General features: G+C 44.9%; 1 protein-coding gene across 1 annotated transcript; it reads right to left on the bottom strand.

Moving 5' to 3' along the window:
* Positions 1-2,443: 2,443 nt before the first annotated feature.
* Positions 2,444-17,369, bottom strand: VDAC3 (voltage dependent anion channel 3). The gene is made up of 9 exons (XM_083184887.1): positions 17,225-17,369; positions 10,703-10,773; positions 10,312-10,361; positions 8,766-8,918; positions 8,623-8,675; positions 8,259-8,486; positions 8,004-8,154; positions 7,328-7,385; positions 2,444-2,973 (listed from the first exon to the last, which is right to left on the bottom strand). The coding sequence occupies exons 2-9, from the start codon at positions 10,767-10,769 to the stop codon at positions 2,882-2,884; spliced, it is 852 nt and encodes a 283-aa protein (XP_083041013.1). The 5' UTR covers positions 10,770-10,773; positions 17,225-17,369; the 3' UTR covers positions 2,444-2,881.
* Between the last annotated feature and the right edge of the window lie 10,630 nt (positions 17,370-27,999).

Genomic DNA, 27,999 nt, shown 5'->3' with positions numbered 1-27,999 from the left:
AAGTAGTGGGCTAAAGGGGTGTACACATGCTGCAATGGACTTGCTATCGAATCCCACGGTAAGGAATATGCATTCGATTTGGCCTATATAGTACAGATCTGTACTATATAGTCTTGCCTGCAGTCTATATTTCTATCCCGTGCATCGGTATTGACTCCAAAGCATTCGATTTCCTTTTGATTCAATTTTGCTATATATATATATATATATATATATATATATATATATATATATATATATAAAATTGAATAGAAAATTAGACCAAATTGTAATTACTATGAACTGACTTGGGACAGTAGTAAAAAAATATAGTGCCTGATATACGAGGACTGGCAGCAGGGTGCAAGCACTGAAGCTGGTGTGCACAGTATATGCAGTGGCAGGACAGCTGGGTAATTGAAGGGGAAAGGTACTGTGGCACAAAAGAACTATGGTTTCCGTATGGCATAATGTTGTTGTGTGCACGTCAGTGTATTTCCACATTTGTGGTGCTGAGAGTATTAAACATTATACTTGCTGACATCTCCAACTATAATATTATTAACCATTTTATTTATATGAGCACTTACAAAGACTTCAGCTGAAATAGCTCTGCACTGCCACCCACTTATGGAGGAGATATAAATTTTGAATGTAGTGGTAACTTCTTCAAGCAATAGTTAATAGGGTAACAAGATCCTGGAAATCTGTGCTGCCTTTTTTGGTTGTTCTTTCATCCACCTTTCAGTAATCACATATATACAATGTCCACACATTATAGGTGCCCTACCCCTGCCACACAACTGCTATATACATAAAATACATACACAAGGTTCAGTGACATCAACACCGGAGGCGTGGCCCTGCGCCGATCAAGGTCCTCCCTCCAGCTCACCCCCATACGCTGCAACCGCTACAGCAATTACATTGATAACACCCCTTACTCCCACCCACATCACTCCCAACCTGCCCTATAAGCAGCACGTCCCATTCACACTGCTGCTGCTGCCACCCTCCTGCTTCCTCAATGGAGAGCAAAGGCTCATGGGAACTGTAGTCCCCTGGGCATCCTGCTGCAGGAGCTCAGGTTTAACTAGGACTACATATCCCAGCCAGCCGCGCAGCGTGTCACTGACAGCGTGGACTCAGTGGTGCTGGGTCCGGAAGCCACCTAAACCCACCCGCCTCCCCCTCCACGCTGGTTGCTGCTGCTGTGTGGAAGTCTGGACCCCTCACCCTCCCACCACTCTCCCCCACAAGCCCGCAGTGACCCACAAGCCTGCAGCCCCAGGGGGTGGGGGTTGGGGATTTTACATTTGCAGCTACATTCCCCCTGGCAATAAATATATTCCCCCTCCCCTATAAACATGCACAAAACCCGCCAGTCTCCCACTCCGCTGCCACCCCCCGCACCCAACTTCGACACCCCTGCACCCGCAACTTCCCCACCCACATGCGCCACAACCGCACCTACAACTCCACTGCACATAGCATAACCGCACCCAACCCTCCCACAGCACCAGCAAACACACTCTCCCACATGTGGCAACCCCTCACCTGCCACTCCCCCACTCAGGGTACTAATGCACCCATGCCACCCCAATACCCAGTACTCCTGCACCCACCCACACCACCCCTGCTCCCACACCCACAACAGAAAATCCTCTATGTAATAGTAACCATATCTCACACAATAAAGGCGTGCACAGAGTAAAAGGGCGAAGCCCCTTACAATGGTGTGAAGAGCGCCCGTAGGGCGCGATGAATCACCTAGTAAAATAAATCATTAGCTCCACCTGGGGTACTTTAATATGTCTGAATAATGAGTTCACTTGTGCACCTGCTGGATGACCTGGAAACAAGACTGTTGGGTGTACGCGAGTACCAGGCTTAAGAAACACTGCTCTACATTCTATAAGGTAGGTTACTTGCCCAACGCTTAATCAAAGTGTTAACATAAACTTGCACAGTTATTAGTGTACCTGCCAGAGCAAGCTATGCCCGGCCCACGGTCTGTCCGAGTGTGAACGCCCGTTGGTAGCCTCATTACAAATTAGCAGCTAAGAGAGCCACAATATAGACATTGGTAGATCCGCAATTAATATTTGAAGTTGTCAAGTTTAGAACATGTATTAGTAACTAGACACACGAGAACTACACTTTCTAATGTGCAGGAGGCCATCTTTATTACATCTCATTCATTTACTCCATGAAGACACTTGGCGGACATGACTGATATTTACTCGGATCACGGAAGCTTTCATTTTAGCATGGCAAAGACCAATTTTACAAGAATCCCTCCCCAAATGTGACCATGCATTTTTGTAAAGAACCGAGGGAGGGAGGGAGGGAGGGAGGGAAGGAAAGGGAGGAAGGGAAGGTATGAGTAGACTGAGGTTTCATGGCTGCAGATCAGACAGTCTTTGTTACTGGTAGACAAATTAAAACACACAAGAGCTACATGTAGGACTATGAACACATGGCTTGTTTTTATTAGTATTTTCTGTCACCTAGACATATTAGTATTTAGTGTGTACACAACTAAAAGAAGATTTTAGAAATAACAATGTTGCTGGATTAGAAATCCACGAATGGGGAAAATAATTTGTGTAGATCTAATCAGAGAAGATTTACAAGCAAACATCTATGGATCTTTCCTTAATAAAACTCCGGTGACCTATGGCCATAGTAACCTCTCTGTAGACCTTTAGTGTGGCCCCAATGGTGCGGCCACGTTCACAGGACACTACTCCTGATCTTCAAACGCACTTCTCCTGGTGATACATTGGCACTGCTCTTACATTTCATGCTTGTGCTCGTGAAATCACATCTGTTCTATGGGCATCTCTGGAGGGAGGAAAGGCTGGGGCTGGTGGATCTTCATACAAGACCGGTCACTACATTACGCTTCCAGCTCAAAGCCCAGCCCCACCTTGTGACTGCCAGCACTAAAGTTCTTCCCATTGATCAGAGCGGAAAGGGTCAGCTTCACTCCTGCAAAACCGGAACATATATACAGGAGTCACACGTCTGAATTAACAGTTATTTTCCTGAATTAAATTAAAACACACACAAAAGAAACAGACAATGAGGTAGATGGAAGAAGCAGTGATTAGTTGCTCATGGCAACCAATCAGTTGCTACACATAATTTTATAGAATGCACTTGACAAATGCAAGTTCAGAGGTGATTGGTACCATGGGCAACTTCACTGCTACATACATCTCTCTGGTAGAGAGGGTAGGGCAAGGGACTGGTGACAAAATAAATATATATATATATATATATATATATATATATATATATACACATACATACATACACACACACACACACACACACACACACACACTTTTTCTATTTTTAAACAGCACAAAGTATAAACACAATAGTAAAACAGTACAAGCAAATAGTGAACTATATATAGAAGTATAAGACAGAAGTAGTATTAACGGCCAGTATGCCAATGTCATGAGTACGGGTGGTATGGCTATTTAGGGAACTGGAAAAAAGTTTGTGTTTTTGCATTTGCTGGTGTCTGAAGGAGAAGGGTGATATTTATCAGTGTAATTGGGCCACTGACTGTTTTGTATTGCCCTGATCGCGCCCATTCAGGTCAGGTTTAAGGGTGCAAAGTCCCTAAACCCGATCAATCGATGAGAAAAGCCCCAGGCGCAAATGAGTGACTTTCCTCGTCATTTCAGCTCACAACCTCTAGGCATTTGAATACCACCAGCGGAGCATGCACGGGTGCCGCACAGGCACCATACAATTGAATCAGGCCCTTGGGGTTCAAGTCACTTACATGTAGTGTTTAAATAGCCGAGTTACTTCAATCAACTATAAATCTTGTTTAATACTAGATTCATGTTTAAATACAGTGGTCGCAAACTGTGTGCAGTGACACCCTGGGCTGCCTTGGGACAATTGCAGAGGTGCCCCGAGTTGGTCTAGGATCAAAACTAATTATTTACGGTCAATGTAATAGACAAAACCAGTATTTGTGGCTTCCAATCTGAACAAGTAGAGAAACCAAAACAAATTCTGCACCTCACAACATAACACCCTAAGGATGACATATAAACACAATTTACTAAAAACTTTAATTTGTTTATTTTTCAAAACTTTTTGCCAAGGATTCCCATGAAAAATATTCTGATACTCTAGGGCAGTGGTTCCCAAATACCGCCCAACAGTTCTTGTTTCCAGGTCACCCAGCAGGTGTACAGGTGCACTCATTATTCAGACACATTTTAAAAGATCCACAGGTGGAGCTAATTATGTCACTTGTGATTCTGTGTGGAGACCTGGAAAACGTGCACTGTTGGGGGTACTTGAGGACCAGGGCTGGGAACAACTGCTCTAGGGCAAGGATGGGGAACTTTTGGCCCTCCAGCTGTTGTTGAACTACCCATCCCAGCATGCCCTTCTAAAGTTTTGCTATTTGTCCATGTTAAAACTACTGCAGGGAATGCTGCAATGTATAGTTCAACAACAGCTGGAGGGAAAGGTCCCCCCCATCCCTGCTCTAGGGCACCATGATTCAAAAAAAAAAAAAAAAAAGTTGGGAACCCCTGGTTCAAGACCAAACAATGTTTTATAAAAATGTTAAAAACATCAGTATTACCAATGTTTATAATGGATCTCACATCCCTATTAGCAGGTGCTTGGTGAGGGGACTGGGCCAATAAGACAATTCTTCTAACCTCCCAAACACATTCTTTCTAGTTTAAGGTAGTAGGTAATGGCTCTCAATGACAGAGACCCCTTTGCACTTTAGCAATGACCATTAAACCTCATTCCTGTAAGGACCCGTATAAAGACAGAAACCTTCCCTAAGCCCATGCAAACCAACAATATGACCTCCACTGTTCCATGTTGAACACATGCATTAGTTGAAAGTTCTATGGGATAAACAGAACTCATATTACTTTGTGTTGCTGTTCTGCCAATGTGAAATAAAGTAATCGTTTGATAATATTCCACATCAACTCTATTTGTTGGAATCCAAACTTGTGTAATACCATTGTAAAGTAATTGGAATGATGCCCATACACATGTGCAATTGGATACGATGCAATTTCCCATCACAGCTTTTTTCCAGCACCTGATGTCACATGCCACATCGGGTGCTGGAAGAGGGTTGGCGGCGGTGTAACAGTGCCGAAGGCAGGAGGGCTTGCCTGCGGCAGAATTTGAAAAAAGCATTTCAAAACACTGGGTGGCCCCCTGAGAGAGCTCTCAGCCAATCAGAAGCCACACATTCAGACAGCCTCTATCTCTCAGCCAGAGTTGCCACCCAGTCTGTTTAAAAAAAAAAAATTCTAATTATTCCGCCGTCATGCCGCCACAAGCACCGCCACCGATTGCATTGCGAGCACATGTGGTTGAAAAACCACATGCTATCACACATGCAAATCAATAAATATTATGTGCAGCACATAATATCTATCAACCATAATTCAACCAGTGGGCCCGCACATTGCATCGGGTGACACATGCAATTCTTTTAAATCACATGCCATATCTCACAAGTGTATTGGCCCCATAAGGTCCAATTCCTTGGGTGGACTTGATATCGATTGCTTTGTTACTGCCAAAATACACTGCAGAGTGGGATAATAAATGTTCTGTCCATTGCATAACGGTTGACATTTCCATCTTGGTGGTTAATGATCGTGACTGGTTGTCGGGGACAATCTGCAATTGTTATGGCTTGATGCTGAATTCCAAGCAATACTGCTCTAATTTCCTAAATGTTTGTATGCAGCCATGCTTCGCTCTTGACCCATACTCTTGTACCAATCCTGTAAGTAAAGCTCAGATCCATATTTTCAAGCTGGATAACTTTGTGCTTCTCTGAATGATAGCGAAAGGAAGATAAAAGGAAAACTTCTATTTCTCCTGTAGTTAACCTATTGATGTCATGGAGTTGAAAAGGAAAGTGGAACTTTACACTCTTGATAATTGAGCCACTAATAAATATAATTTGCTAAGATATCTGATCAGAGTTTATCTGCAATTTCATAATGGCCTGTAGGTGGTGCTGTTCACTAATCACCCAACAAACAAATATAAACAACATAAAACAGCCACAATCCTTAAATCAGGCATGTTCCAAACTCAGGCCCGGGGGCCAATTGCGGCCCCTGCTGTCATTTCAAGTGGCCCGCAGCCTCCAGCAGGAAGCGGGCAGAGCATCAGATGTGGAGCACAGCACAGGACACTAAAGGTGGGGCCCCGGTCAACGCGCCTTTACCTTACTGTGTGCTGCAGTGGGGAGGTGCCGGCCGCCACAGTCAGATGTGTTTGGCGTCCTACACCTGCTGCTGCAATCGTATATCACCCTATTCCACAATCACAGTGACAGCAGTGTTTGGGGAGGGGGGAAGCAAGGGGGAAGCTTGCTCCCGTAACATGCAGAGCGGAGGAGGGCAGCAGCGGGAGCCCGAGCATCTCCTGTCCTTGCAGTGCCTGCTTTGCCTCTCCTTCCTAGTGTTCCTTCTAGGAACCAAACGGGGCAGGGCGCTGGAGGGGCGGACCAGGCACGGCGATGGCACATATGGGGGCGTGCCCGGGCCGCCGCGACACAAATGGGGCGTGCCCGGGCCGGCGAGTCACAAATGGGGGCGTGCCCGGGCCGCCGCGTCACCGAAGGAGGCGCGCCCGGGCCGCCGCATCACCAAAGGGGGCGTGCCCGGGCCGCCGCGTCACCAAAGGGGGCGTGCCCGGCCGTGACTACGTCCCCAAGCTGCTGGGAAAGCGCCGTGCACCGCAATCTATGGCGGCGCTGGGCTTCACCGGTGCACTCCGGCAGGACAGGCAGCAGGCTGTTTTAGCGGGGCAGGGCGCATTTTGCCCTTCAAAAATCGTGCAGGGCGCTAAAACTGCCTAGTGGGAACACTACCTTCCTCTGGCTCACACAAGGGGCTGGGAAACATACACAGAAGGGAGGGGGCAGAGTGGGGGACATACAGTGAAGGAGGGTCAGGCTGGGGGACATACAGTGAATGGAGGCAGTGATGGCCATTCAGAGCAGGGGCAGGCTGGGGGACAAAGTGAATGGGGGCAGAGTGGGGAACATACAGTGAATGGGGGACATACAGGGAAGGAGGGGCAGGCTGGTGGACATAGAGTGAATGGGGGCAGAGTGGGGGACCATTCTGATGTGATTAATGATTCAAAGAATGTCAGGCTGTATGGTCGGCCCCCACACATTTACACTTCACCAAATCTGGCCCTCCTCGCAAAAAGTTTGGACACCCCTGCCTTAAATGGACAAATAACTTTGAGCATGATACGCTATAAGAGATATTAACGGGGATCATTGTATAGATCAAGCACATACCAGGCCGCAGACACTGTGTGTAGCCCACTCCAATCAGACTGGCATTGTTGACTTTGGCCTAGGAATAAGAATAATAACTTATATTGTTTACAGGTAAAATAAATATGAGAAAAAAAAACTGTAATGGGGCATACACACGGGGCGATGGAAGCCCTATTTCTAAGCGATCTGACTAGATGGTGGTTCCTTGCGTCACCATCACCCGCAGAGATAGTGCATACATGATGTTCTGGAGGCAATTAACTCTTGGTGCCTCGGAGTACTAAGCTTTGGCGATAGATTACACAGGAGAGATAAAGTGCCAACCAATCAGCACCTGTCCTTTCTAAACGCAGCCTATAACATGGCATCTTATTGACTAATCCTTTATTTCTCTCTCTCTCCAAAGCTAATGGGGCTTACGCACGGGAAGATGTGCTGAGCGATACTAGATCACCCAGAATGCCCAGCAAGATTGCTCAGCACACCGCAATGTGTAAACGTTGTGTGCTGAGCCATCTGTCAGGGCCATTGTTCTCCGGTGGGAACACTGGCCCTATCCACCGATTAAGTAGATTTATCCAGCATGCTGGATATTAATTGCCGGGCGAAAGCAATGATGGGCTGAGATAAAAAAAAAAATATAGAAATAGCAGGCCATAGGGAAGAGAACACATAGATAACAGTAGGCACTTACAGAGATGGTGGTATTTGAGTCCAGCTGGTATTTGGCGCCAATGCCAAAACGAGTGTTGTTACTGCCTGCACTCCATGCCAGACTCACAGAGGTCTCTATGTCCTTATTGACCTTCTGGTAGATAGACCCTCCAAATTCTGTGCCGTCATTCCTGAGCAAAGAAAAAGCATGACAAGCATTAAACAATCATTATCAACAGAGAAACCCAGAACATTAGTGTTCATTAACACACTCCATAACATTCTAAACACTCACACGTTTGTGTGCAGCTGGAAGTCTCCTGCCGTGTAGCCGAGCGCAAAGTTGTTCTGTGCCAGCCTGGACTTAGAAGTGTCAAAGGCCATCTGATAGCCAGCCAACCAGCCTTGGTAGCCCAGGACTCCCCAGCCATGTATGGTGGGACCAGCCAGGTCAAGGTCAATATCACAGCCTAGGTTGGCATAGTCTCTCTTATAGGACGTCTTGAGTTTGGCGCTCTTTTTACTGTCAACACACAAAAATTTATTAAAAACCTTTTTTCTTTAAATGAAAACAATTGAAAATTACAAGGGGAAGAACAATAATTGTGGAAAAGTCATAGGGCATGATATGGCAAGGGACACATAGGGGTGCCACTCACCCAGTATTGGGTACGAATGTGGTATCCAGAGACAGCTTCAATCCCTTAGCCAACTGTATAGATAAATGGCAGGCAACCATATTAATATTCAGAGACCACAAGTAAAGTCTACCTAATCCACAAGGTCAGTGACGCCAACTTACCTGGTCTTCCAGGGAGACCTCAGTCCCTAAGGTATTGTCAGTGTTCCACTTCTGTGTGAAAGTGAGTCCAGTCTCCTTCATCTTATACTTTGTCTCCAGGTTCCCGGATGCTTTCCCTGTATCAGTGTTTGAGGAGCCGCTGCTTGTGAACTCCTACAAATAAAAATATAACTTATCAATTCCCCACATTATCTGCCAGGGGGGTCAGCTCCACCAAGGACAAACAGCCCAGCTCACATAAAACACATATTCAGTCCTAGAGAACAGTCTACGTACTACAACTGGGGAAAGGAGAGAGAAGTTACCCTTTAAGATCATAAAATCCATTGGAATAGCTCCAATTAATATATGAATTAGGAAACCTCTTGAAATGGTAGATTTTAGACTAAGCTGCTCTTAGCTTTTCAGCCAGTGCCAACTGTGAATGGTCACAGGTTACCTTTATTACCCACATACATGATTGGTTGCAAGATGAGCAATAAGTAGGGATGTGTGGATAAATAGGAGGGAGAAATTATTACAGATGGGAGAATAACAAATATATGGAGTGAAGTTATAACTACTGAATGAATGGGTTACAGATATATTTGGGACAATAGTTTTTGTTTTTTTGCAGACTCCAAATGATACTGTGTGACCCCGATTATGACTAATGCCTTCTAGGAATATTCTACATTGAGGATTTGCACTTTCTTACCATCTAGGTTTTCCGAGTTGCATGAAAAGGAGCAAAAGACACCATGTTATATTACAGAAACAAATACTATGCATGTGTGTATACATACTGGACAGGAATAGATGTGTGTACAATATACACCCTCATCAAGTCTGTTTTTACCTTTCAAGACATAAATAGAAATCTAATTCTCACAAAGTCGTAATATTACTCTAATGTCATGTGATGAATAAAAGATTGAATTGATATTTTAAAATATGCACATATTATATTTCAGCTCATCTACTTTTATGAGGTCTTTAAACAAATGTAAATATATACGAGATGGTGTTTATTACTTGAGATTAGAAATATACAGGGTATATAACATTTTAGGGCCTGGTGATTAAATCTTGAAATATTAAAAAACAGATCAAAATGCTGAGTCCAGCGCGTTCAGATTAAACCCGGGTCGCCCATTATACAGAGGGTGACCCGGAGTTTATCCCTTCTTATAACCCAGGTCCAATTTCCAGATTGGTCGAAGCAGGTTATAAGCTTTGGTGCTTTCGCACCGCACCTTGACCCAGGTCGACACGTCAGCAACCCGGCAATAACCCAGCTCCGAGGTGAGATGTTAAACAGTGGCACTCCACCACAACATCATTTGGATTTTCAGCAAATATAGAGCCAAATCTGCGATCACTAATACAATATCATGCAGGAACGCTTTAGCAAAAGGCTCTGATAACCGTGTACCATTGTAGTGGTTCCCAAAAAACATACTACAGACAGGATGCAAAATGACAAGCAGCATCCGTCACCGTGTTACCCTGGCAACTGGGATACAGCCATAAAATAATTCTTAGAGGGTACACTGTAGTAACTTACCACCCCGCTTGAGGATTTGGTCTTTAGCTCCAGCTTCACTAGTCCAAACCCTATAACCAGAACATAAAATTATTACACAAAAACGTCACCATAAATGATCTTCCCAAGTTCACTAGCACAAAGTACTTCAGTTATCTATGGGCAATTCAATTAGCTACAATTAATGATCTGCCAGGGCTGTCTAATTGAAAAGCAGAAGTATGGGAAGCACTGTACAAAAATGGCGTTCTCTTAAAGGGATTAAAACTACTGAATCAAGCAACAAACCATAAGGTGAATTACTATCTGTACTATTTATGCAATTTCATTGTTGGAACAATTCCTATTATGTCTTATCTATGATAAAACTGACAGATGTCAGACTGGGAGTTTATGCACAGTATATAGTTACCGTATCCCTTATTGAACACATCACGGGCAGCTTTGCCGAGGTCTGCGTAGTTCGGTGGCACAGCCATGACTCTGAATGGAAGAAGAAAAAGAAGGTTACACACATATCTGACGGCATCTGTACCAGCCATACTCCTCGTGACGGGCCAGGTTTACTGCAATGGTTCACTATGAAAATGTTCCTTTAACCAGAGTCCCAGTAGCCAAGTGATCCAATTTGCACTGAAAAAAAGTCATATGACAGTTTTTACTATACTGTCCATTATAACATACTATGGATACGGTCATTATTTCGACATGCAAGAAAAGTCGACATGCAGGAAAGTCGACAGGATTATTAGGTTGACATGGGGAAGGTTTTGCCGACCTTCAGTCATGTCCAACTTCATGTCTATCCAATGACCCATATCCCAGACTAATTGAGAGAAACTTCCCACAGTAGGAGGAATCACCTGACCATACACACTCGGAGATTTTGAGCTCAAAGTGGTATACAGATGTTAAGGTCGACACAGTACAGGTCAGCATACATTGGAGCGACCACTGAAATACGTCAACATGCTTAAGATGTAGACATGGTTGGAAGGTCGACGCAAGCATTAGGTCAACAGTGCCCGCTCGATAGTCAAAAGCTCGACATGGACACCGTATGCTTCCAACCATGTTGACCTTAAGACTGTCTACCTATTTCAGGCGTCGACCCAATGTATATCGACCTTCAGTTGGTCACCCAATGACCCGTACCCACTAACAATGTGAAAACAGCTACTTTGAGAGCAAAGTCACCCAGAGTGTTTTTTAGTTTATGTGAAATGGTCTCCTCTACTAGATGATCTAGTAACAGGGGCGACACACAGGGCGATGTCAGGGCATTTTCTAAGCGATCTCACTAGACTGCTTTAAAAAAGGTCCCTGCTTCACTCGTGTGTAGGGGCGATGCACAGCGCTATCGCCCAGCGATAAATATCCAGCATGCTGACGAATCAATCAGCACACATCGATGTGCAGCGCTGTGTACTAAGCGATCATGCTGAGCGATCCAGCATTGCTCAGCAAAATCTCCCCATGTGTAGGTCCTTTTAGTGTCTCTAGACATTTCCTATTACCATTGCACTGTGAGGAATATAGTGGCAATGTACTTCATAATTATTAGAGTATAAAGAACTGTGGTACTTGTTTCCTAGCACGGCCACACCGATTCTAATCTTGTGCATCGCAAGATAAAAAAATCGGTCGGTCGCATCGCATGCGTGCTAAAAAATCGTATGCGATGGACCCGACGCGATGCCCCCGATTTCCCATAGGGAACAATGTTAAATGCCTCAATTTAGCAGGGAACAATGTTAAATGGTCCATAAACCCCCCAAAACACCCCTGAACCTCAAAATGTCCCCCCAAAAGTACTATACGCCACCCCGCCATCAACGTGAACCCGAAGCGTGGCGAGCGCAGCGAGCCCGCGAGGGGCGGCGGTACGCGTCCTCCGACCTTTTCATGCCCTACTATCCACTAGGGCGTGGAGTGAGAATAGAATAGTGTGGCGAGCGCAGCGAGCCACCGAGCCCGAAGCGTGGCGAGCGCAGCGAGCCCCGCGAGGGGACGCGGATACCTGTGAAGGCCGCGAAGGGACGCGTTTACCTGTGAAGGTATCCGCGTCCGCTCGCCACGCTTCGGGCTCGCTGCGCTCGCCACACTATTCTATTCTCACTCCACGCCCTAGTGGATAGTAGGGCATGAAAAGATCGGAGGACGCGTACCGCTGCGCTCGCCACGCTTCGGGTTCACGTTGATCGCAGGGTGGCGTCAACTACTTTTGGGGGGACAATGGCCCATTTACCATTGTTCCCTATGCTGATTTAGTAAAATTCATCCATTTAACATTGTTTCCTATGGGAAATCGGGTCATCGCAGGTAAATTGAGGCATTTAACATTGTTCCCTATGGGGAAATCGGGGGCATCGCGTCTGGACCATTTGACCATTTTTAAGTGCACACGACGCGACCGACCCGATTTTTCACTGTTTTCAATGGAAAAATCGGGGGCATCGCGTCGGTCGCGTCGCAGGCCACTAAAAATTACCCCCGATGGCCGCGATTGTGGCCGTGCTAGGAAACAAGTACCAGAACTGTTTTTTAAAAGGACAATTGCAAACAGTCAACTCTTGTACATAATATGGGAAACAATAATAAGCATTTGCTATAATATATATATATATATATATATATATATATATATATATATATATATATACATATATACACACACACACACATACATACGCGCGCACACACACACACACACACACACACGCCGTGTACAAGCCTACTGTAGGATTTAGATATTTTTAATCCAACATTTTCTTTTTTTCCCCAAACCAACAGGACATCAAATAATTTTTTCTGAGCACTCACTAATATATAGCGATACATGTATGGCCGATATTTGCTATAGTAACATGTTCGATTATAAACAAATATTTTTAGTTACTGAAAAACAATTCTATGACAAGTGTATTATACCATGTAATGGTTTGCCAACAGCTGCATTAGAACGTATGCGATGCTTTATCATGGACAAACCTCCTTACTATGAGAGAATAGCCTCTTCTGTTAGATAACACATCTGTATCTGTCCTACACGTTACACCCACTCTCAGGAAAAGCCTCTTATATTACACCGAGTCTATTATACACGTATCAGACCTGCATACATGCTACACATGACATGTCACACCCAATCTGAGGACCAGCTCCTCTCATACCCTGACTATTCCTAATGTATCAGACTAGTGCTCATTCTAGCACCCGCTATCTTTGAAAACCCATGCAGTTCCTCTTCCCTGCCTGGGGTGTCGCTGTCTGCTGGGGAGTGCTTCTAGCACAGTGTGGTCTGTATATCAGTACTAATATGCAAATAAGACCTGTGCCAGAAACACCGCAGCAGACGGCGACACCCCGGGCAGGGAACAGGAACTGCATGGGTTTTCTAAGATGGCGGGTGCTAGAATGAACACTACAGACCTGTAATATACTACGGGTGCGGGTCATAGGGTAGACAAGTGGACATGCATTGGGTCGACCACTGAAGGTCAACATGCATCAAGGTCCACACCTCAGAAGGTCGACAGGGTTATTAGGTTGACACAAGCATTAGGTCGGCATGGTGTTTTTTTTTTAAGTTTTTGTCCCGAATGTCAACATGGACACTGCAACGTTGCACCGCATGCACTCGCAATGCTCCTACGCTCAGCACACTATTTTATTCTCCCACCACACCCAAGTGGATGGTACGGCATAAAATACCGCCTGTCGGCCTTCCCCATGTCGACCTAATGCTTGTATCGACCTAATGACCCTGTCGACCTAAACCCGACTTGGTGCAAACTTGGTGTCAAACTTGGTGCATGTCGACCTTCAGTGGTCGACCCAATGCATGTCGACCTTCCTCTTGGCGACCTAATATGGTAGTATACCATATACTACATGTATATGACATGTCACACCTCTGATATTACATACAGTATGTGCCACATGTATCAGTCCGGGATACGGTCATTTGGTCTACAGCATGGTGGTCGACAAGCATTGGGTCAACACAGTTAGGTCGACATGGGTCTAGGTGGACATGGGGTTTTTCACTGTTTTTTGAGCCAGCAGGCGGTATTATGTGTCCTACCATCCACTAGGGCGTGGTGGGAGAACAACATAGTGTGCCGAGCGTAGCGATGCACTGTGTCCGAAACATAGTGAGCGATGCAAGGGGATGCGGTGCACTGGAAACTATGTACATGTCGACTGTGTCGACATTCGGTTTTAAAAAAAAACAGTGAAAACCAACATGTCGACCTTTTGACTGTCGACTAATGCTTGTGTCGACCTATTGACCTAGAACCATGTCGACCTTATGCTTGTCGACCAGCATGCTGTAGACCAAATGATCCCAATCCATCCGAACTGTATATATGCTACACAACACCCAATCTGAGGTCTAGTCCCTCTGATATCACATACAGTATATGCCACATGTATCTGACCTGTATATATTACATAGTCTCTTATGTTCCATACATTATCTGCTTCACACTTGCATATAAATCACAATAGACTGGCCACACTCACATGCACGAGTGACTGATAAACTATAAGCGGTTTCTGAAGGGTTACACGTTCGGTATCCCGGCGGCAGAATTGCCACAATACTATGCTGGCATCCTAGCTGCCTCCAGAAAACCAGTGCCGGAATCCTGACATCAATGAAGACGCAGGCACCAGAATTCCGACTGCAGGGATACTAAATGTAATTACATAAGGTCATGGAGGGGGAAGAAGGTTAAGGCCCTATGGGGTGACTTAAGGTGGCCATACACTGCTGCAACTTCTCGCAGCAGTGTACAGCCACCCGATACCCCTGGAGCCGCCCAGGACCTTCCCAAGCAGTAGGATCGTATGTGTTCCTTTGACATGCGATGTATTGCATGCGACCGCATTCCCCACCCTTGAGAGGGAATACACGTCGGAGGTCAAACCTGCAGCAGGTCCAACCTCCGACTCCAGACCAACGCGCACAGGACGGCACAGCAGACCCGATGGGATGTCAAACACATCCGATTTGGCCGATTTCTCAGCCTGATCCTTTGAAATCGGGTGAAATCAGCCCAGTGTATGGGGGTCATTAGGCTGAAGCTGGAGAGGGTTAAGCACTTAGAAGGAAGCATTACAATTAGCCTGTAGGGCGGTAAGTTTTAGATATGGGTTATGAGGGTTGGGTTAGACACTAGTTGGGAGGGTTGTTTAAGTAAACATATCTAACCCATGTTTGGTTTCCTTCCCTCGGGATTCCTACTTCCTTATTCTGACCACCAGCATATATTAATGTGCTATACGATGAACATCCCCTCCCCACATGTATATACCCTATATCCCTGTGCTGTATACTGGCCCCCCTCCCGACATGTATATACCCTATAACACAATGCTGTATAATGGCCCTTCCCCACATGTATATACCCTATAACACTGTGCTGTATAATGGTCCCTTTCCCACATGTATATACCCTATAACACTGTGCTGTATAATGGTCCCTTTCCCACATGTATATACCCTATAACACTGTGCTGTATAATGGGGTGTGGTATAATTCACCGACAGTCGGGATTCCGACATCGGAGTAATGACTGTCGGAATCCCGACTGTCGGGGAGCTGTCCGGCACCCGTATAATGGTCCCTTCCCCACATGTATATACCCTATAACACCGTGCTGTATAATGGTCCCTTCCCCACATGTATATACCCTGTGTGCTGTATAATAGTCCCTTCCCCACGTGTACTGTATATACCCTATATCCGTGCTGTATAATGGTCCCCTACCAACATGGGGTGCAAGATGGCTGACAAGACAGTCAGGATTTAGACACCGACATCGGAATCCCGACTGTTAAAACCCCGACACTTGGGGTTCCGACAGCCACCGACTATTCTCCCTAGAGGAAGAATAGAATAGGTGGTGAGCATAGTGAACCACTGTGCCCACGGCGTGGTGAGCCCGCAAGGGGCTTCGTTGCACTCCCCCTGCTGTCTGAGTCCGGGCAGTCGGGATTTTGACTGTCGTGTGCTAAACCATAAACCCCCCAACACACATGAATATACCGTATCACAATGCTGTATAATGGTCCCCACCCCACATATATAGATAGATAGATAGATAGATAGATAGATAGATAGATAGATAGATAGATAGATAGAGCAATAATAGGCGGCACTCCAAGGATTTTCAAAAAAGACTTTTAGTGATGGATATAGACACCAACGTTTCGGGGCTCTGGCGCCCCTTTGTCAAGGTGGGTAAAATACAGTGAATTTTACCTACCTTGACAAAGGGGCGCCAGAGCCCCGAAACGTTGGTGTCTATATCCATCACTAAAAGTCTTTTTTGAAAATCCTTGGAGTGCCGCCAATTATTGCTCTATCTACTCTGATTGTTTGGAGGGCACCGAGGTCCAGTGTTTGGAGAGGGGAGAGTGCCGGACCGCACCCAGCATATATATATATATATATATACCTGTGCTGCTAAGGGTCCCTCCCCACATGTATATATAACACTGTGCTGTATGATGGTCCCCTCCCCACATGTATATACCCGATATCACAATGCTATATAATCTGGTCCCCTCCCCACAATTATATACCCTATATCACTGTGCTGTATGATGGTCCCTCCCCACATGTATATATACCCTATATTATTGGGCATGTCACAGTGCTGTATAATGGTCCCCTCCCAATATACACACTTAAACACCTTACATATCACTGTGCCATAGTATGATGATGACGATAAGGATGAGGATGACCTCCCCATACACATACTCCCCTATATAGTGCTTACAATAATAACTCTCTCACACCCATGTCTCCTACAGCTATCTAGCAGCTTGTCTGCCACAACATCCTGCCTGTACTACACACACACACATACGCATACACACAGGCTGCTCAGCACACACGACCCCGGCCCCGGTCACCTGTCCCCAATTGAAGGTCTCTGCGTCTCAAGTCACAGCATCGAGCGCATGCGCAAACGTCCGACCACGATTCTAGAACCACGTGATGCACAAGGCCACGCCTACCGAACGCTTGGGCGTAGGGCAAAGCGTTCTGATTGGACTAGGTACTGGAGGACTTAACGGCCCTCAGCAAAATTAGTTAGCAATGCATCATAGAGTCGCCATTGGTGCAAAGCGACTGCCAAGCCCTTGTTTTTTGTATCTCTCTGATCTATAATCTTCTCCTCCCCCTGCGCTGCGTGCTGCTGCTAATTCCTTCTTTCCTAGTTGTAATGTAATTCCCAGTTTATTACGACGTGAATGATCGTGTTTGTCTACCCTCATAGCCATTGGCTGTTACTGTTTTGAATAGCTAAAACTCATTGAGAAATGGTCCCCATTGTGTATTATTGTGTTATTTTACTGAGTTATATCAAAATTATATACACACACTATATATAGATATTTATATATATATATATATATATATATATATATTATATATACATACATACAAAAAAATTGAAATCAGGGCATTCACCAAGCAGCAATATTTGAAGTGCTTTTTATTCCATCACAGTCAAATTGGCTTACTACAATTTGACTGTGATGGAATAAAAAGCACTTGAAATATTGCTGCTTGGTGAGTGCCCTGATTTCAAATTTTGTGGATTTGGACCATATTGAAAATATGTGCCTGATGGGAGCACCACCTGTGATGATCTACTACCGTGAGTGCATTGGAAATAATACTGCAGGGTTGCCGACTTTAAGTTTCTCCTCTCCGGGAGAAGCCCGGAGAGGAGAGATTCAGCAGCCACTCAGGGGGCGGGGCTTGCAAGTGACATCACTAAGCCCCGCCCCCGTGCTGGTAAAGCAGCTAATTCATGGTCTCCGTGGAGGGGGCGGAGCTAAAATGACGCGATTGTGCCGTTTTAGCTCCGCCCCCTCCTCTGAGACCCGAGGATTGCGGCATTTTAATGCCGCAATCCAGGGGTCAGCGGGGGTCCTCCCTAAATCCGGGAGGGTTGCCCACCCTTCCGGGGGGCCGGGAGGGGGACCCGATTTTCGGGAGACTCCCGGAAATTCCGGGAGGGTCGGCAACCCTGTGTGTAGTAGGCCTGGCACTCCAACTCAAATGGTTCAATCACCTTGGTGCCATCCGGGTAAGTAGTGGTAGATGATAGAAGACAAACAGTGGCACTCAGGATTTTTCAAATTGTATTCAAAAACGTGACCATAAACCAACGTTTCGGGGGCTAGCCCCTTTGTCAAGGTGTAGGTACCTACACCTTGACAAAGGGGCTAGTCCCCCGAAACGTTGGTTTATGGTCACGTTTTTTAATACAATTTGAAAAATCCTATGAGTGCCGCTGTTTGTCTTCTATCATATATATATATATATATATATATATATATATATCCAAGCCTGGACCGGCACTCCCCACGATATAGCAATGTAGCTGCGTGCCCTTGTAGAAAAATATAAACAGCAAGGTCCCACCTTCCCAAAGGCAGCTGGAACAGACACGTCACTGCAGCATGAAGTATAGAAGAATAGCTTTATTGACCATAAGGTCAATAAAGCTATTCTTCTATACTTCATGCTGCAGTGACGTGTCTGTTCCAGCTGCCTTTGGGAAGGTGGGACCTTGCTGTTTATATATATATATATATATACTGCTGTGGGGGGGGCAGCACTCGGAAATAAAGACAGGAGACGGGCAGCTTGATTGACCGACGTTTCAAAAGCTCTCAGGCTTTTTTTTATCAAGGTGCTGTAAGGTGAGAACAATTTACAAGTTATGAAGTGCTTACCTAAATAGTGTTGGGCTCCGTCCGTGGATCCCGCACGCGCCGGCTGGAGGGGAGACGCTGAAGAATGACGTCACACTCACATCTAGAACGTGCAGGGCGCACAGAGGGGGGCCCGACCACTGTGAACCAATGAGAACATACAGCAATGAATAGAAACATAGAAACATAGAATTTGACGGCAGATAAGAACCATTTGGCCCATTTAGTCTGCCCCTTTTTTACCCTTCAGGTAAACTCAACCCTTTTTAATCCTTATTTCTTTCTCTCTATACATTCTATCCGTGCAATAATGAAAACAAAATACAATCAGAGTATCCTATATAAAAAAAACGGGATACAAAAGTGCATATATTCAAAGTTAATTCATTGCTGATATCCTATGTCAAAAAATACTTAAAACAAAACAGTGTATAAAATGAAATAACAATGGTTAAAAAGTAATGTGCAGGCCGATCTCTGGATATATAAATACATTATATTGTGGTTCTCTAACTAAAGACTTAGATCTAGAGAGAGACACAAGCCGCAATTTAAATCAACAATATTACTGATGCATGGTCGACCTGTGTCGACACCGTGCTGTCAACCCTAAATCCACATCGTTGTGTATGGTCTGTATGGGTATGATCTGAAGGTTAAAAGGAAACAACTGAGTCCCAGATTCTCATTGAGCCCTCGGGGAGCCAGAGTGCCCAAAGTATAGATCCATCTACACTCTTTTTGAAGTAGTGCCAAGGATCTATTTCCCCCTCTAGGGGGTAGTGACACATGGTCTATAATTTTGTATCGCAAAGAAGCGACAGAGTGCCTGGCCTCACTGAAGTGACGGGCCACTAGTTGCTCACTTTTACCAGTTGCTATCGCTGCTTTAATGGCCGATCTATGTGCGGCGGCCCGCTCCTTAAATTGGCGGTCCGTTTTGCCGACATAGTGTCAGCCGCACGGGCAACTGATAAGATAGATGACGAATTTGGATGTACATCCCAGCCGATGTCGGATCTTATACTTTTTCCCTGTGAAGGTGTGATGAAAACTGTCCCCTGGTGATAAATGGCTGCATGTGGCACAGCCACAGCAGCGATAACATCCCAATTTGGGTGTACCAAGGAAGGTGGAGGGTGCTATAGGTGGGTACTGGATGTTATTATGGACAAGAAGGTCTTTCAGGTTTTTGCCCCTCTTGTATGCGCTCATTATTGTCTTAGATTGTAAGGCAGTAAGTTTCTTTACAAAAACAGCATGTATATATATATATATATATATATATATATATATATATAAAATTTGTAGAGTCCATCGCACAGCACTTCTAGTATAGCGCAGGTGACTGTGCAAGGTCCAGATAGTATACACAACACATCCCCATGCGCACACAGGGAAGACCAGCACCAGTCCTTATTGAAGTTTTACAATGCAAATTATTGTCCAAACACAGGACATCTCAATGCTTCACAGCTCAGCAAAATGAATAACATGGCACCCATTAGGCAATACTCATCATATCAGGCGTTTCCTCGACGGCCGTTTCGGTGCGCTTAGCACCTTTTTCAAGAGGGGCTTAGCACCTTAATAAAGAAGGTATCATTGGAATTACCAGGGTTCACAAATGGGTCTCCATTGGCTGTTGGGGTAGTTCCAATGATACCTTCGTTATTACCCAGTATAATACCAATGAGAAAGAATTAAACAGTATTCTAAGAAAACACTGGAGTGTATTGAAGCTGGACCCGGTCTTGGCAGATCGTTGCAGCTGTAGGACGTGTCTGGTTATACGTCGTGGATGAGTGTGAGCAGCTTTGCCCCTTGGTTTTATACCAATACCGTGTGGTATCCAGTCCACAATGTTGTGTTTTATGGTACAAGTCTCTGACTTTTTTACCTGGAGACAAATTGTTCTTATTAAATTGTTATCGTTTAATGCACTCCACTTCTTCCTAGATCTTCTCCATCTGTGGTTTTCAGAGGTCCTCCTTTGAGAAAAGTGGTTGCACTCCTGAACAAATAAGAACATACATAACCGAGTAAAACACTGATCGATGGCTGGGTGCAGAATCAACATCGATGGCGTCTGCACCGATGGCCATCCCTAGCAGCAGCAGCCTTATTATTCTTTCTTTTACTTGCAATAGCAGCACTGAACTCAGGGGTAGATTTATTAAGCTTGGTGAAGTGTTAAACTGTCTGGTTTTTATCACTGGCCAATCAGCTCTTACCTGTCATTTTTCAAACCTAGCCTGTAGCTTCACAGGTAGGAGCTGATTGGACAGCGAGATAAAAACCAGACAGTTTATCACTTCACCGAGCTTAATAAATCTACCCCTCAGTCTCCTGAGAGTACATCTCAGCTGCCACAGGTGGCAGTGCTGAGCATAGTCAATGCATTGTAATGAAAAACAAAACTGAAAGTAAAAGAACGGGATTGGCGGCTTCCTCAGTCTTTTATGGGATCCGTTCCAAAGACCTGCTTCATTCGCGAACGACCCATCTCTACTTCTAGTTACCTTCTGGATTAAGGTTCTCTGGATTTGCGCTCCTACAGTACCCTTGCCTAATGTGCTGCTGTTCCTGTCCGGTGTTCCAGAGTGGTTCTGCCTTGTCCTGTTGTACCATCCAGGTTGTCCGTGTCAGGCTACAGTGTCTGCACCTGGCAGTACTCTGCACAGTATTCTTCAGTGTCCTTTTCAAGTCCTCAGTGTGCACAGTATTCTTCAGTAAGTAACAATCCATGGTTTCCCCCAGCTCACTGAATGGTATTAGTTACACTACATGATAATAAAATTCAAATATATTGGTTACATATATTTGCGCAAATTATGTGTGTGCCCCCAAGCCATCGTCATGGCATCTCTGTATATTGGGGGTCCCTAGCACTATATCTAGGTGCAGGGTGTGGCACCCCAAAAAAACAGCATAAGCTACAAAGTCCAGAGTAGCACACCAGTGAAAATGCTATAGTGTTAATAAGGATTAGTGAGAGGATGCCGAACCTATAAATAGAAAGTGAGAGAGAGAGAAAAAAAGAATAATAATGAAATGTAATTAACATATTAAAGGAATAGTGTTAGTGAGAAAAAAATGTGCTAAGTGTTAATAGAATGTAAAGGTGAGCCACAATAGAGCCACCCATCCCAACCAGTCCAGGGGCACCTCACCGCACCCCACACCACCATTACCCTAAATTGGGTCTACGATTAGCCAGCCAGGAGCCACATGACAATGTCTCGTTACTGAAATATATGTAAACTAAGAGCTACCTACCTTGGATCAACCCCATAATAGTCCATACGTTACCGTATGCACGATTGTTTTGCTAATGGACAAAACCATATGCACTGCAGGTGGGGCAGATGTAACATGCAGAGAGAGCTAGATGTGGGTGTTATTATGTTTCTGTGCAGGGTAACTACTGGCTGCTTTATTTTTACACTGCAATATAGACATCAGTTTAAAATACACACCCCACCCAAATCTAACTCTTCAGATGTTACATCTGCCCCACCTGCAGTGCACATGGTTTTGTCCATTAGCAAACCAAACGTGCTTTGTGAATGAACCTGAATCAGGCCCCAAGTTAAGAGATCGGGGCTACTCACCTCAAATTATCTGGAAGGCTTATGTAAGGCCAGACACAAACTGACTCAAGGAGTGACTGCAAAGAAACCAATGGCACATAGAATGATCATTACAACAACACATGATACTGGAGACCCTACCTTTAGAAAATGTATACAGAAACATTGGGATATTGTGGCAACTGATCTTGGATTGAAAGATAAAAAAAACTGATATCATACAAAATGGGTAAGACATTGAGGGATTACCGAATGAGACCAACCCTCAATTTCCAGGAAGGTCAGCAGCAAACAGTGCAAGAGCAGATTCTGATGCAAATGCATTGGGTGCCTAAATTCTCAGTGTATTAATACAGGCACCTACTTTTATCATCTATATAGCGGAAGAAGGATGGACATAAAACATTGACTGACATGCACGTCAGAATTTGTAATTTATTTGTTGAAATGTGCTTGCAGGCTTGTATATGTCAGAAAGACAATTTGCACTTTCAGAGTGATTTACATATTTTAAAAGATCCAAAGTGGGAGCTAAATATTTCACTTGATTCTGTGAAGAGACCTGCAAAACATGCACTGTGTGGGGTCCTGAGGACCAACTTGGAGAACCTGTGGTCTACAATAAAGTTTCTGCTTCTGATGAAGATGTGGGCACTTCCATGTTGAAATGTGTTGAGCCTGTTTGAGCTTGCTCTTAAATTGAGCCTTTATCTTTATTGGACTTTAAACCTGCACACCAAGGATACAATCCATCTAATTCCGGACCAGCCAATAAGGAAACTTTCCAGGTACCGTTTATTCTTACTCGGCGAGGGACGGCTTCCACTGTTACTGATTTTGTGGACCCCTTGCTTAACATCACCAAGTTTGTTTGAACACGGATACAAAAACTGCCTGAACTCTTCCCCATAGCTGGGTATTAGACCGGACTTCCATGTGATCTTCTCCCTACTCCCAATCATTCTCATTGCCAACTGTGTCCATGTCGACTGTGTCGACATTTGGGTAAAAAAACAGTGAAAAACCCATGTTGACATTATGACCAGTCGACCTTCCTCATGTCGACCTTTATGCAAATTCGACCTTAAGTCATGTCGACCTTGGCCCATGTCGACCTTAAGTCAGGTCGACCTTCCTGCCAGTCGACCTAGTGGAGTCAACCTAATGACTGTAGACCTAAGTGTGGTCTGACAGATGTACCGATTCCCCGCATACGGAAGCGGTACATCTGTCAGAACAGACTTAGGTCTACAGTCATTAGGTCGACCCCGGAAGGTCAACTGTCCCCAAGGTTGACAGGGTTAAAGGTCGACATGGCTCAAGGTCGACATGACTTAAGGTCGACATGGGCCAAGGTCGACATGGTTTTAGGTCGACAGTCATTAGGTCGACATGAGTTTTTCACTGTTTTTTTTTTACCCGAATGTCGACACAGTCGACATGGAAACAGTTGGAGTTGAACCGCAGCCCCTCGCATCGCTCGCTTCGCTCGCAATGCTTCGGGCACGGTGCCTCGTTGCGCTCGACACACTATTTTATTCTCCCACCACGCCCTAGTGGATGGTAGGGCATGAAATACCGCCTGTCGTCACGTCAGCTCAAAAAACAGTGAAAAACTCATGTCGACCTAATGACTGTCGACCTAAAACCATGTCGACCTTGGCCCATGTCGACCTTAAGGCATGTCGACCTTGAGCCATGTCGACCTTGGGGACAGTCGACCTTCCGGGGTCGACCTAATGACTGTCGACCTAAGTCTGGTCTGACAGATGACCGTTTCCCATATATACCTGCTTGACAATATTCATCGAAAAGGATTAAGCGAGACTAATCAACTAAAGTGTTTTTTTGTGATCGAAATTTAATTTAAGAATTAAGCACAGTAGCATACCTATGGAAGCAATAGGGACAGACTAATAGTGATATTAGAAGTTGAAAGTCATTAGTGTTATTATAATAATAATAATAATAATAATGATATTTATATAGCACTTTTCTCCCAATTGGAGGTGTTAATAACATTTTCTTATATTAATCATGGGGATGTGACGCCACTAGAACCGTCGGGGGAAATTTTATTGCATGAGAGATTTGGTAAGAAATCTTCCGTTTTTTTAAAGCGGCAATCATTCAAGTCCCCTTGCATGTTGCATGTTTTTGCAACTTTATCATTCCCGGTAGATGTGTATTATGTTAGAATGCTCTGTAAGTGACATCACATAAACACAGGTGGGAGGAGTCAGAATTCATACCAGCTGACATTACATGCCAACGTGATCATATTTTCATTAGCAGATGATTTTACGGCTGGTAACTTGCCTGTATAAATGGCTATATCCTGCAGTCTTCAATATAGGGCCTAATTCATACCTCCCAACATTGGCCAGGTGTGAAGAGGGACACCGCGTGCGCCCAACATGGAGCATGGCCTATTCCCGTGAGGCTGCACCCCCATTTTTGCCGCTTTGAGGGCACGGTTAGAGGCTCTCTGAGCTGCTGGCTATATCCCCAGCCCCTCAGGCTGCAGAATAGACGCTGTGCGTCTAATCATGGGTGACTCCCAACTGCCCCCTTGCCGCGGGATGCGGGAACGTCCCAAAAAACAGGACATACAGTTGGGAGGTATGCTAATTCAATCTGGCCCATAACGCATTTAGTAAGAGCCGATGCAACAGCATCTTTGTAGGCAGATACTGTATGAAAATATGTAAATGTCGTAGCTGCTGAGACTTGTACTGAGATTTCCACCAGTGGCTTTGTGTACATAGAAGCAAGCATCATTCACAACATCTGTTTCTGAGGAAGCCGCAATCAAGATCCTTGGGCTAGTGAAACTGCATGCAAAGACATAGTTGACAGCAACCAAAATCATAGTGACAAGCCTGCAGTTATGGTGTTACCCAAACTCCTCCCACAAATGCTCTGTAGCTGTTAATCCCTTTGGGGGAAATTGACTAAAATGGGAGTTCTATTTCATATTGGATTCTGTTATGGGCTACCAATCAGAATGTGCTACTTATTTATTTAGTACCTTCTAGAAGATAATAGATAGTATCTGATTGGTTGCCCATAGCAACATCCCATATAAAATAGAACTCCCATCTTAGTCAATTCCTCCCTCTGTGGGTCCTCAAACTGCGTCCCTCCAGATGTTGTGAAACTACAATTCCTAGCATGCCTTGCCACAGTTTTAACACTCCGTTATAAGAAACCTGTGGCAAGGCATGCTGGGATTTGCAGGGCTGGTGCAAGGCACCGGAGCGCCCCAGGCGAGGGGGGGTGGGGCGCCCCGGTGCCTACGGGGGGGGGGGGGGTACCTGCGGCGCTGTGATCTGGCGGCGGGGTCCCTGCAGTGATGCGCGCAATCCGGCAGCCAGGCGGCGCGGGAAGCGCTGATGGGTTTGAAAACTCGCCGCACGCTGATTGGCTGAATCTCAGCCAATCAGCATGCGGAATGTTTTCAAACCCAGCAGCGCTTCCCGCGCCGCCGCCTGGCGGCCGGATAGCGCGCATCACTGCAGGGACCTCGCCGCCAGATCACACAGTGCCGCAGGTACCCGGCACGGACACCCATGCAGCCTCCATGCGAGAGGCGAGGGGCGAAGTGCCGCCCTCCAGTGGCTGGCGCCACATCTGGAGGGCCACAGTTTGAGGACCCATGCTGTAAGGAATGGCAATAATCTATTGCGGCACATGCACAGTTCAGTTCACACGCATGAGCACAACAAATAACATCACCCATTTACGTAAACATTGGCATTGTGAACATCCCCAAATCAGATCCTATGTTTCAGCAACTGCAGAATTTTGATCTGGTCTCGCTTGCCTTGATAAAGGCGCAGTAATTCTTATTACCAGCAAAGTGGCCTTACTTCCAGGCATTGCTGTGACTAATTAGGGTGATTAGCAGCATCTGCCAGCAATGTTTCTGAACTCAATTAAATAAGTAGCGAGATACTCCATAGGCTTATTGCTCAGGGATAATTTAATGCAGCTGGCCATCCAAATGTACAGCACAACTAAATGCGCTGCGCTGTATAAGAAACTGATAATAAATAATCAGTATTAGCAGATTTAATAAATATTAAAAATTAAAGCTAGCTACATACTTCACTGATGTCAAAAAGTATGCACCAGTCACTTACAATCCTAGAACATACGATTTCTAGCATTCAAGTGTAAATGTGTACACTTTAAATAAAAAAAAAACATATAGAAAACCATTTGCTTGTATAATATGTGTATAAGACAGAAATGGTCTCGGTACTTATGTAATATCTGGGCGCCCGATTTTTTCATCGCATGCAATATAGTGGCATACATGCGATTTTTAAATGTATAGTCACCCATGGGTGATTTCATACCCCCACTATCCAACTACGCATTTATTTTATATAGTGTGGCGAGTGCAGCGAGCCACCGAGCCCGAAGGCGTGGCGAGCACAGTGAGGGGACGCAGAATACATGTAAAGTAATCCGCGTTCGCTCACCACGCTTCGGGCTCGGTGGCTCGCTGCACTCGCCACACTATATAAAATCAATTCCATGCATAGTTGGATAGTGGGGTATGAAATCACCCATGGTTGACTATACAATTAAAAATCGGGTCTTTGCAATGTAAAATCCTTTGTATCGCATGCCTTAAGTAGTGGCATGCAATGAAAAAATCGGGCGCCCAGATAATACATAAGTACCATGGTCTCTTTTACCGCTTTATATCACTAAAAGGGGTCAGACCCGGGATTTTGATCCTGGGTCCGACAAGGCTCCCATGCGTTCACATTGATCTCGGGTCACCTATTATACACAGGGTGACCCGAGTTTAGCTCTTCGTATAACCCCAGTTGAATTAGTGGGTTCGTCCACCTGGGTTAATAAGTTTGGTGCTTTCAGACTGCGCCTCAACCTGAGTAATGTTGAGATTCCGGTACCAGTGGTGTGGTTTCTGTTAGCAACCCGCCTGCACAGTATTGGAGAAACAAAGGAGGAGACACACTTCTTCTATTTGTATTTACTACTCCTATACAGAACTTTTTTCCTACGGTGCTTCATTTAGCAAGCAAGAATATTAAAGACATAAAATATAACTTTTAATGTTTTACCCTTAAAAAGTAAGTTTGTCTCTTTCCTGATTTAAAAAAAAATTGTACTTGATATCAAAAAAACATCTGGAAGCACCATCAAACAAATACTATCTAACTATATAAGACATACATACAATGGTCTATAGACTTTTAAATATGTCATTGTACTTACTGGTGCGGACTCGTTTTTACAGGTATATGTCAGAATGGTTTTATTTCATTTATTAACAGTTTCTTATACAACACAGCAAATTCTGTTTTCTGTCTTTACAGTTGTCAA

The sequence above is a fragment of the Crinia signifera genome, chromosome 4 (assembly GCF_055691185.1).
Source record: "Crinia signifera chromosome 4, ASM5569118v1, whole genome shotgun sequence".
Classification (NCBI taxonomy): domain Eukaryota; kingdom Metazoa; phylum Chordata; class Amphibia; order Anura; family Myobatrachidae; genus Crinia; species Crinia signifera.
Note: the sequence above shows the minus strand (reverse complement) of the source record. Positions and strands in the feature narration are given on the sequence as shown.